This window comes from Orcinus orca, chromosome 15 (assembly GCF_937001465.1).
Source record: "Orcinus orca chromosome 15, mOrcOrc1.1, whole genome shotgun sequence".
Classification (NCBI taxonomy): domain Eukaryota; kingdom Metazoa; phylum Chordata; class Mammalia; order Artiodactyla; family Delphinidae; genus Orcinus; species Orcinus orca.
In genome coordinates this window covers 41,265,157-41,277,258 of record NC_064573.1, presented here as the reverse complement: position 1 = coordinate 41,277,258, position 12,102 = coordinate 41,265,157, and the positions used below count along the sequence as shown (strand labels likewise).

Sequence of the window (12,102 nt, the reverse complement as noted above, 5' to 3'; positions counted from 1 at the left end):
TGACTCTGCCTAACTAAACTAAAAATTAAGGTTAACTCAAAGAATTACAAACATACTCAAGATTTGTTTTTCTTAATCTTTCTCTTTATTTTGCTCTGCTCTGACATCTACTTTTAATATGTGACTCATGATCTCCCTAAGGTTGACTTTTAGGGGTGTGATTGTAATTATTCTATTTAATAAAGCAGTCCCTGTTAAATAAGATTCTAGAGATATAAAAGATGAATATTAAGCTCCCATTAAAACCCTGCTATGCATTTTAATTTCTGAAGCAATAAAAAGAAAAATATAAGCATGCTTTCCATAGGAAATAATTTTAAACATTTCAGTCTAATTTTTTTGTCAAAAGCTTATTTTCAAAGTGATATACACTTTATGTAAAGATAGATGGATAGAGAGATACAATAAATATATTTAATGTTTGTTAGGCTTCATGTTTTTAATTTTTTAAACTAAGGGAAATATTTAAAAGGTAAAACTGAATTCCTTTTCTAAATTCATCTATCATTGGAACCTTTGGATTAGAAGAGAGCCATCAGAAATTTGAAAATGAGAAACGAGATAGCTCAGGAAGATAAACCATCTACCAAAGTGCTAAAGCATAATTCCAAATTGACATGATCCTGTAGTATGTGTCAGGTATTTATAATGTCAATATATGTAAATGCACATATGTTAAGAAGAGAGGTGTAAGTTTTCTAGGAAAATTTTTTCTAGAGGAAAAAATATAAGGAAATACAGTACGTGTCAACAGCACAGAATGGGGAGCCCAAAGGCTCTGTCACTCCCTAGTTATATGAACCCAAGGCAGCCCATCTCCAGGGGCTCAGTTTTTTCAACTGTAAACGAAGGGCTTTAACTAGATCCCTGCCAGCTCTACAAATCTGTGACTCTGGGAATATTCTTAGTGACTGAAGCATCATAGGCATTGCTTTGGGTTGTTTGTTGTTCGGTCTTGTGCCTCACGAATTTGGTGATGACTGAGTCGCTTAATTAGATGAGTGGGTGAACAGTGTGGGCTGGGACATTTACTAAATTCAGCAGATTGTAGATTTCCAATATCAAGTAAGCTGCCCAACCCGTACTCTCTTTTGGAGGCAGAAAACTACAGTTGCCCTTGCTTTCAAGAAAACGTAATAATAATAATAAAATCCCTTTGGAAAGCAAAGCACTTTCACAAGTATAGTCTCATTCCGTCTTTATAACACCTCTGTGAATGAAATAGACCAGAAATAACTAGTCTTACTGTTTACAGTTTACAAAGTCATATTGTATGCTTATTTTATATATATACGTATATATATGGCGGCATGCTAGGTGGTATGGGACCACATAAAACCTACAGAGTCTCTGACTCGGGGAGATTATTGGAGAAACTGAAGTACACAGTGATTTGCCTAGGTTCACAGCATTCCTTTGTGTCAAGCCAGGCTGAGAATTCTAGTCTTCTGACCCTTGGTTAGGGCTTTTTTCCTTTTTCCTTTGTGTCAAATTAAGACAGATAAATTAAGGCAGATAAATTCAAATAGAGTTTTGAATATCTCTATTCTTCCTGGCTGGCCTGAGTATCTTCATGCCAGCCAGGAAGATAAGTTGAAAGCTGACTATTTCTAACTCTTTTTAGCTCACCTCATTTTAAGAAGCCTGGGTTTTGTTTCCATTTATATGAGGCTTTAAAAGACGTTTCATTTCCATGCCAAATGAAGTCACCGGTTAATATTTTATGGATTGAAAACAGAGGTTAAAATTTTAAATTTTCCCATTCGTGCTGCGTTTATTGCTGCTTTATACCCCAAAGGCCCATTCAGGGTATTAGGTGCCGTTCTTGCCCCCTTAGGAGAGGATGCGGCTACTCCCCGCCCTCGCGTGCCTGTGTGCCCACGTCCCTCTGTGGTCACGTACACATGCGCCTTGTCTGTGATCGTGTACACGCACTTTATCTTTCGATTTTCCCCCTTCCTGTAGATACAGCTTTCCAAAATCGGGCCACCCTTTATTATCAAGAGCCAACCAGTCTCCAAACCAGAGGCTCGCGCGTCATCTGGCACATCGGTCAGTGGCGGGAGGAACACGGGAGCCAGGACCCTGGCGGACATCAAGGCCCGAGCCCAGCAAGCAAGAGCCCAGCGAGAGGCGGCAGCAGCGGCAGCCGTGGCGGCGGCCGCGAGCATTGTTTCGGGAGCTATGGGGAGCCCAGGAGAGGGCGGAAAAGCCAGAACTCTGGCGCATATCAAAGAGCAGACGAAGGTGAAGCTCTTCGCAAAGCATCAAGCCCGAGCCCACCTCTTCCAGAACACTAAAGAGCCCCGGTTGCCTCCGCTCGGCTCAAAGGAAGGGCCTCCAAGCTTAGAAGTCTCTTCTGCCCCTGAAATAAAAATCGAAGGCTCGCCTGGTGTCATCATTGTCAATCCAAACTGCCGATCTCCCAGCAACAAGGCTGCGCACCTCCGGGAGCCCACCACTGTACTACAGCAGTCTCTCAACCCGACCAAACTTCCAGAAATTGCCACGGACTTATCTGTGCATAGTTCTGACGAAAACACACCTGTGTCACACTTGTCTGAGAAAATTGTTTCATCTACCTCTTCTGAAAATAGCAGTGTGCCCATGCTTTTTAATAAAAATCCCATCCCCGTGTCTGTCTGCAGCACTGCTATGTCGGGAGCAATTAAAGAACATCCCTTTGTGAGTTCTGTTGATAAATCCTCTGTCCTAATGTCTGTTGACAGTGCAAACACTACAATTTCTGCTTGTAACATAAGCATGTTAAAAACCATCCAGGGAACGGACACTCCATGCATAGCCATTATACCAAAATGTATTGAGAGCACCCCTCTTCCGGCCACCACGGAGGGCTCCAGCGCAGTGAGCCCCCGGGATGACACGCAGTTACTGGCACCCAGCAGCAGTGCTGGCAGCCTAGTCTCCAGTCAGTACACCTCTGTGCCAACTCCCTCCATTGGAAGCAACTTGCCAAACCATCTCTCCACTAGCTCTGTCTTGATTCCCCCAACGGGAATGAACAGCAGATTTCCTTCTGAGAAGATAGCCATGCCTGGGAGCGAAGAACAGGCCACCATGTCCATGGGCACCACTGTGAGAGCCGCCCTCGGCTGCAGGGACCCCGTCGCAGTCACTGACGCCCTGGTGGCACGCCCACCTGTCGCAGCGTTTACTGCAAGCATGCTGACTGTAAACTCTTATGACAGTCCTCCCACGTTAAGTGCTGAAAGCTTGGACAAAACTTCAGGGACTCGGAACAGGGCAGACACTTCTGGGAGACCTCAGCCACCCCCGGGGGGCTTCGCACCAGCAGCCATAAACCGCTCGATTCCGTGTAAAGTCATCGTCGACCACAGCACCACGCTGACCTCTACGTCATCTCTGACTGTCTCTCTTGAGAGCACAGAAGCCGGCGTGGACCTCCAGAGCAGGTCCGGGAGGACGGAAGCAGCCGTTCAGCCCGTGGCGTGTCCGCAGGTGTCTGTCATCAGCAGGCCTGAGCCGGTTGCAAGTGAAGGCGGAGATCACGGTCCCAGTTTCATTGCTGCTTCCGCGGCAAAACAAGACAGTCAAACGATGCAGGCCACCTGCCCGGGTCTCCGTGAAGGGCCCCTCGTGGTTCCAGATAACTTAAACGCGGGAACTCCTCTGAGTCTCAGCTTTGCTGAGCAGGCGCATGGCATAACCACGTTCAAAAGTGAAGCCGACACAACCTGTAGCCATCAGTATAACCCGGGCAGCCGGATCTGCTGGGGCGAGGACGGGGTGAGGAGTGCAGGACAGCCTCTGCTCAGCCACCCTGGTTCCAATAAACAGAAGGAATATCTGGAGCAGGGCTGTCCGAAGGCCATCAAGACCGAGCACGCCAGCTCCTCGCATGTGGCGGAACTTCACCCCAGGAATCTCATCACAAGCGTCCCTCTCCCAGTGAAGTCCGAACCTCACGACGTGGACAGGGGCTTTAGGATGGACGCCGACGACTTCCCTGGCCCTGAGCTGCATCCTCCAGCTGCAGGGGCAGCCCCGAGTGTGCGACAGACGCAGACCGTGCAGGCCCCCGCCTCTGGTCCCATGGAAGAGGCCATCTCTCTGGCTACAGACACCCTGAAAAGAGTTCCCAGTGCAGGGAGCTCCAGCTGCCGTCTGTCATCGGTGGAGGCGAACAATCCCCTCGTCACACAGTTGCTCCAGGGCAACTTGCCTTTGGAAAAAGTGTTGCCCCAGCCCAGACTGGGAGCCAAGCTCGAAATCAACAGGCTTCCTCTGCCTCTTCAAACTACCTCAGTGGGTAAAACAGCCCCCGAGAGGAACGTGGTTGAAATGCCCCCTAGCTCTCCCAATGCAGACGGGAAAGGCTACCTGGCAGGAGCTCTCGCACCACTACAAATGAGGAAGCGGGAGAACCACCCCAAGAAGAGAGTCGCCAGGACCGGGGGGGAACACACTCAAGTGAAATGTGAGCCAGGGAAGTTGTTGGCGGACCCAGATGTGAAAGGGGTGCCGTGTGTCATCAGCTCCGGCATGAATCAGCTGGGACTCAGCCAGCCGCTGAAGCAGGAGTGGCTGAACAAGCACCCTGTGCAGAGCAAGATGGCTCACAGCCCTGAGGTCAAACAGCAGAAGCGGCTGCTCCCCTCCTGTAGCTTCCAGCAGAACCTGTTTCACGTCGACAAGAACGACGGCTTCCACCCCGACGCTGGGACCTCCCACAGACAGCAGTTTTACCAAATGCCTCTGGCTGCCAGGGGCCCCATTCCTACCGCGGCTCTGTTACCAGCCTCTGCCAAAGCCCCCGTGGGCTGTAACACGTTTTCCTTCAATAGGCATCTTGAGCAAAAGGGACTGGGAGAGGTTAGCCTTTCCTCAGCACCTCACCAGCTAAGGTTAGCCAATATGGTGCCCCCCAACATGCCCATTAAAGAAGGTGATGACATGGGGGGGACCCCGCACGGGGTGCCGCACAAAGCACTAGTGCATCCCCCGCCCCCTCCCCCCTTGGCTCTGCCCCCACCTCCCCCGCCGCCGCCGCCACTACCTCCACCTCTTCCTAATCCAGAAGTCCCCTCCGATCAAAAACAACCGCCAGTTACCATGGAAACCACTAAGAGACTTAGTTGGCCACAGTCCACGGGCATATGTAGCAATATAAAATCGGAACCTCTTTCTTTTGAGGAAGGTTTAAGCAGCAGCTGTGAACTGGGCATGAAACAAGTTTCCTATGACCAGAATGAAATGAAAGAACAGTTGAAGGTGTTTGCGCTGAAAAATGCAGATTTCTCTTCCTATTTGCTTTCTGAGCCACAGAAGCCTTTTACCCAATTAGCTGCTCAGAAAATGCAGGTGCAGCAACAACAGCAGCTCTGTGGAAATTATCCAACAATACACTTCGGTAGCACGAGCTTCAAAAGGGCAGCATCTGCAATTGAAAAGTCCATTGGGATTTTGGGAAGTGGCTCCAATCCCACCACGGGTCTGCCTGGTCAGAACGCTCAGATGCCCGTGCAGAACTTTGCCGACAGCAGCAACGCGGATGAGTTGGAACTGAAATGCTCTTGCCGGCTGAAAGCCATGATTGTGTGCAAAGGCTGTGGGGCCTTCTGCCACGACGACTGCATAGGGCCTTCTAAACTCTGTGTAGCTTGCCTGGTTGTGCGATAAGAGCTGAGTGAAAGATGCAGTATCCCTTTTCACCACGGAAAAGCCAAACGGCGTCAGCAACAACAAATTGAACAGCTCAGTCGTTTATAGCGTGCTAATTTATTTTACTTTGGAACAGATGATCTTTTCTCTAGATGATTATTTTCTTGCGTTTCTGGGAAAGGAGAGATCGCATTCCAGCCGAGGGGCTCAACAGCGTGTCTTTTACATATTTAGTTGCCATTTGCAGCTTTGGAAAGTTTCTATTCGTGTGTATACAGGTCACTCCCAATTTGTTTCTTTCTTTTTTTAATCCAGGTGTAGATAGGAAAAGGACATTTTAAACTACTTAATGGTAACCAGAAATGGAGATGTGGAGAGAGATCGGTAACAGCAATTTAAGGTGGTGATGCATTCTTCTGTAGATTAACCATTACAGCGAGGGTTCCAACCGTTGACTCCTTTGGACCTACCTTTACCATAGTGGTTACATCATATTTGGAAAAGGGAATCTGATTTCAGTGTATGATTCCTTGTATTTACTCATATCACAAAAGGTATTAAAGGAGGTATGCCATTAATGAACTCCACTGTCCTTATTCTCTTTCCTCCCTTTTGACTCTTTTCAGAGACTGGCAGATTCTCTGGATCTGCCTTGGACATGGTACACATATTGTAGTGAAATGTCTTTTCCACCTGAAATTGCAGTGTGGGCCTCATGCCCAGCAATCTGGTTCAAGCCCTTTGACACCCGAGACTGTAAGATCAGTTGGACAACAGAGAGCCATAGGCCCAGAGGATTCAGAGCTTCATGTGTGGCTTCTAAGAGCAAGTATGAAAAAAAATGTCCTAAAATTCAAAGCAAACAAGTAAAATGCTGTGTATGCAAACACACCTAAATGCGTTGGCGATGTAAATATCGGTCCATTCTATTCACTCTAATACAATTACTAGATATTAAAATTGGGGGGAAATAATCGTAACCCTTTATTGATGACACCAGTGTATTCTGGCTTCCGACTTTGCAGAGGTTGGCCACCTCTGTTTTTAAAGTGTCATTGATGATGAGAGGGACTATAGAAGGCTGAAGTGTCAACATTTTTCTGAACAGTTTTTTCCTCATGAGTCACGATCTATGTAATTATATTTGACTCTAAACTAGCCCTTATTTTAAAAAATTGTTCTGGGTGTTGCATGTTTTGTTTCCCACCCCCGCCCCCCCTTCAGGTGAATTCAGTGCATTCTTCATATTTGGGGGAGTGGAACTGCTTTTGAAAAAGGGATACTGCATCTTACAACTATTGTCAGTGTTTATCCAGTAGTCTGGGCGTTGAGTATTTGAGCTCCATTCCATGTACTGTGGCCACCCTCATGCCAGAGAACAGCTGGAGTTCAGCAGGCTCTGTTCCCTAAAGCAAGTTCAAAAGCACATGCACACTGTGGGGAGATGAAAGAACAAAGACCATGTCCATTTAACTTCAGATTACAGAGCACAAAATGTGGAGTACCATTAACCCACTGGTTGATTGTGGCTGTAGAATTTTAAAAAATATGGGGGGAAAATCTTCTGTATCCAGGGTGAGAATTTGACAGCTATTTTCACAAGGGATCATCCTAATCAATGTTAACTTTTGACATTCCCTTAAAATATGTCTTAAAAATTAACTGGAATGAGCAGAAATTTCAGTCCTGGGGAAAAAAAAAACTTGTTAATTTTTTTTTTATAGTAATCAACCATGGTATATTTTTTTTCCTCCATATTTATTATTGTGATGTTGCCAAATATCATTAGGTGATAGAGATGTCATTTTTACTAACAAAGTGCTGATAGTGAAAGATACTTTATCTTAGAAAGAAAGCAAAGCAAAGAAGGCCTACCTCCGCGGCTGAGATTCGGTGCTTCAGTTGCTGTCACTTCTGTGTTTCACGTTAAAATTAACAGAATTAACGACTGAGAATATTAGCAATGCACTTAACGAGCCCTTCCCAAGGAAGGCAGTGTTAGTTCCAGCAGATCCCTAGTTCACTGTGCACCAGGTGGTTTGGGTGGTGTCCTCGTCAGCGGTATCTCTGTGGTCTGCTTGGCTCTGATGTCATCTTGGTTCAGAAGGGCATGCTCTAGTTTCACAGAGGGGGACCCCTATAATATAGACACTTGCATGCCAGCTCCTTCTGCCAAATTCAGTTGCCGCTCTACCAGTGTCAGATACTGTCTACACCAGCAGATTCAACACTACCACATCAGTAACTGACACCGAGTTGAAACTGTGGTCTTCACAACCTTTGCACTCTGCATATGAGGCAAAATTATCAGTTCCATCATTGTGGGATACTGCGTGCAAATTACTTACTGGGAATACAGAAAAGTATCCTTCTCTATGTTCTGATTTTTCTCATAATAAGTTTGGAAAATCAATTGCTGATCACACGTGGATTGTACCACCCTGGTCCAAAGAGCGTAATATTTCTCTGCCCTTGCTCTTTTTTGCCCCGGTTTAAATTCCTAGTGTTTGCATATGGTTTATATTACTGAAAAATTAATATCTTTGGGCTAGAAGAATGGAAAGAAAAATTCAGAAGTAAAAAGTGGGTCAGATATGTTACAAGTGGCCATTTAATATATATACAAACCCCAGTATATTTGGATTAGGCGAGCAGGTTCTTAGTTTCCTGATATCCACAGATATCTGCCTATGTGCAAATGGAGTATGTTATTTACTACATGGTTATTGTGGTGTAATGTGCAAATTTTAGTGTGTGCATTATCCTGATGATTGGACACTGGGATATCCCTATCAGGAATAGAGCTTGCACATCTAACATGTAATTTTTAATTATTATTTTCACAAAGGATGTATTTCCCTAAGTAGCACTTTTGGAACAGGGGAAGGAAGAAAACTGCTATTCCCTGATCCCCCTCCTATACAGTATGCATATGCCTGAGGTTGTATAAAGACATTTAGGTAGTTAATGGGCATGTTAATACAAACGTTCTGATGCAAATTCATTTTCAGAATGAAAATATTTTTCCTTCCCCAAAGTGAGAATAGCAGAAATGTCGGTGACCTGAGCACCATAGTTATATGGACTATTTTCCTGCTAAGGTCTAGTTTGAAGAAAAAACTTGAAAACAAACCTTTGAGGTTGAGCCTGGTTGCTATAAAGACTTTGTGGTGGTGTTTCTGGGATGAGCTATGGAAGGTTTAGCTGACTTCTAGAGCTTGGCTATCCTTATTCATCCAAAATAAACAGATACAAACAAGCTGGTGTGTACAGTGCTTCATAAAGAAGCCAAGAGTAAGAATACACGATGCTACAGCCCCATGCCCTTTACAAACACTCGCACAATTTCAAAAGGGGAAGTTACTGTGGCCTTGGTTTCCCAGTTCCTCCCGGGTCTGGTCCAGTCCCAGGTGACAGGAGCTGAAGCGCCGTTAAGGGTTGCATCCTCTCAGTGGTGTGGAAGTCAGCACCGCGCTAGCCGCCTGGAGAGAGTGAGCCCGCTGAACACGCAAAGCCCAGAGTCACTGTCCATGTTTCTAGAGAACAATGTGAAGAGTCCTAGGAAAGGAACTCATCAGACTGTCAGGGGCCTATGTAGCCAAAATGTCACTGAATATAAAAATCTTGTCTTCAGTCCTCATGCTTTGTCACTGTAAAGCAAACAAAAAGCGTTTTTACTATAATTTAAAGGAGCTGCTTTTTTATAGCACATACTCTTTCGCTTTGTACCCTATTTGATAGTTGCAGAATAATTTAGACTGTAGAAAAACTTTGTTGTATTTGTACTGTTCATGAATGTTTCAAAAAAAAAAAGTGCTTTACTTGCTTGCCATAATTTTTCTTGTACTGCTGTATTTTTCCCCCTGGCTTCATGGAAACCTAATCTGATTCCTCTTTTCAGTACAGTTTTTTGTTTGTTGTTGTTGTTTTTTAATGTGTGTTTGTGAGTATTTTTTTCCTTTGGTCAGTATTCTGAATGTTTACATCTGTTTAACATTAGCCATGTAATGCCTTTTTTAAAAGGCGGTATTACTCTTACAGTGTTACAGCAAAATGTGAATCAACCCAAACATAACATGCATGACAAACACAGATGGGGGGGCAAAGGCCCTGAACGTACAAAGACATTTTATATCAGCATACAGAAAAGTCAAACCCTTCTTCAGTCCTCTACCAAAGAATATATTATTCCCACAGGAAAAACTCAGAAAAGGTGTGTAAAATCCTCAGAAGGGGAGCAGTTGAATCAGTAAGACTGCTACAATTTAATACTGTTATGCTTGCTTTGATACCTGACAAAATGTGACGGAGTGCAACAAGCATTGAAACGATTTTTAGACAGTGTTTTGTTTAGAATTCAGGGATCATGCATTCTTTAATGGTGCTGTTTGTTTTTTATTTCTTTTCTACAAAGAAAAAAAAAAGTGTTGCCTACAAAAGTGACTGCTCACGATACCATAAGTTAAATGAAATGTTTGTCTCTTCATGTTTCTCTGTTTTTCCCTTTCTCTAAAGTAACAATTTGGGTTTCAATATTAAAATATTCTGGGAGAAAATAAAGAAATTAAACCTTCAATTATTGTCATCTTTAATTTTTTATGAAATGAGGTAGTTATATACACATAAAAGATACTACTAAATACATTCAAACTTTTACTTAACAAAAAGTTTATAAGGAGAACAAACCATATGCTCTTAAACTTTCTACGCTTCTTGGTATGGTGAATTGTCAACATACAATTATAACTATTTGTTGAGACCTCTTTGAAATTAACCATGTCTATTGTACTGTGCTTATTTAAAATTCTATTTGAAACTTTTTGTTTTGTAAAGATGTTGTTAATTCTTTATACCAAAAGACAGGTAAGTCAAACAAATTGTTACTACCATATTTAATTTTAACTTTAAGATGAATTACCTCTCAAAATTCTTTTTTAAAAGAATTGCTCTGGTTAGTTTTTCTTATCTTGCATTAAATATTACAGCTAGAGTGATTTGAATAAAATGCTGTGAACCATTAGAACAAAGTTGCCTCAGTTATATTTACATTGGTTAAGAAAATATTCATATCTTTACAGTGAGATGAATCTGAAAGCATTAAACATAACTGGCTGTTAAATCTGAGTTCAGCTGTTTTTATCTACATGGAAAATGCTATCTTTAGCCACCAGATGGCAAAAGAGGGTGCTTACTTTGCAGGAAAAAAAGAACTAAAAACATGTTTCTTCCTCCTCATAAATTATTATAATGATGAAAGTACAGCTTATTCAGGTAAGACAATGGAAGATAGATACTTCTAAGTTTCATTAAGTTATTTTCACTATAATACTGGCATTCCTTTTTTTGTCCTATTTTCTCTATTAAAATATTTACAGAATGCATTCTTAATTTTATTTAGCATTGTGGAAATTTTTTATTGTTTTCATTGCATTACTCCCCAGGCATCATCTATTCCAAAATTCATTACGGAAAATTGTACAGTCAAGCATTCTTTAAGCTGACATTTCTTGAAATTTATCTGAGCACTTTATATGTTTAAATTCATTTAGTCTCATAATAGGTACAACAGTAAACAATTTTTATATAAATATTTCATTATTCTTAATACATGAATGTGACATAATTTGAATAACAATTGCTCTTAGGATCTAAAGTATGTATTTGTATCTGTCGTAGACTTTATCTGAGAACAGGTGATTTACCCAGTGATTCAACAAACTTACGTATGTTACTTAGAAAGAGCCTAGCCAGGAGAGTAGTAGGACTTCTTTCTGCAGAAGACAGTTGAACATAAATCCTAGAAAGTGTGTCTCCTTAAAATTATTTGAAGACTTTGGTTGTAGCTTGCCTAGACTTAATATTTCAAGTTCAGAGCACACACAGTTATCCACAGTGTTACGCAGAAATCAGAAGTTGGAGTCCTCCAATGTCACAGCTAATCTGGAAGTCTAAATTGGGCAATGAACCCAGTATTTTTACCTGCAGAAACTTTTCTCCAGTTGCCAGTGCAATAAATTACATACATCCTCACTAACTGGAGGAAGGTCCCCTGATTTACAAAGCAAAGGCTGGGGTTTCTTTTTGTCATTTTATTTAAAATAGTTTTATCGTTTTTCAGCTATATTAAGTAATATCCCATTGTGATACCTGACTATTTAGCAATCCTGCAAAGCATAGACCAATGCAAACAGATGCAGACAGATCAAAAGAGACGGCCCTATTACAACAAATCAGTGAAGAGTGGCTGAATATCTGCTTTTATCAAGAGTTAGGATTTATACTTAGTATATCCATTGCACTTAGGGGAAGTTTGTTTCTGAGGTACCTTTCTTAAGCTAAAATTTCCATCTACAATCTCTCTCTCTTTTTTTAAGGAAATCATTTAGAGGTGGTTCAAAGGTGAGCTTTAACCCAAACACAACGAAATGTCCAGGCATTTCCCCCTTTCGCTGTTTCCAA

The 12,102-nt window shown here is 42.7% G+C and overlaps 1 protein-coding gene across 1 annotated transcript in view; it reads left to right on the top strand.

Annotated features, from left to right (window-relative positions):
* Positions 1–10,219, top strand: part of ASXL3 (ASXL transcriptional regulator 3) — a 178,511-nt gene extending 168,292 nt beyond the window's left edge. Inside the window, exon 12 of the mRNA XM_049697996.1 lies at positions 1,966–10,219. Coding sequence (XP_049553953.1) covers positions 1,966–5,661 — 3,696 coding nt within the window. The 3' untranslated portion in view covers positions 5,662–10,219. The remainder of the gene's footprint in view (positions 1–1,965) is intronic.
* Positions 10,220–12,102: the final 1,883 nt, after the last annotated feature.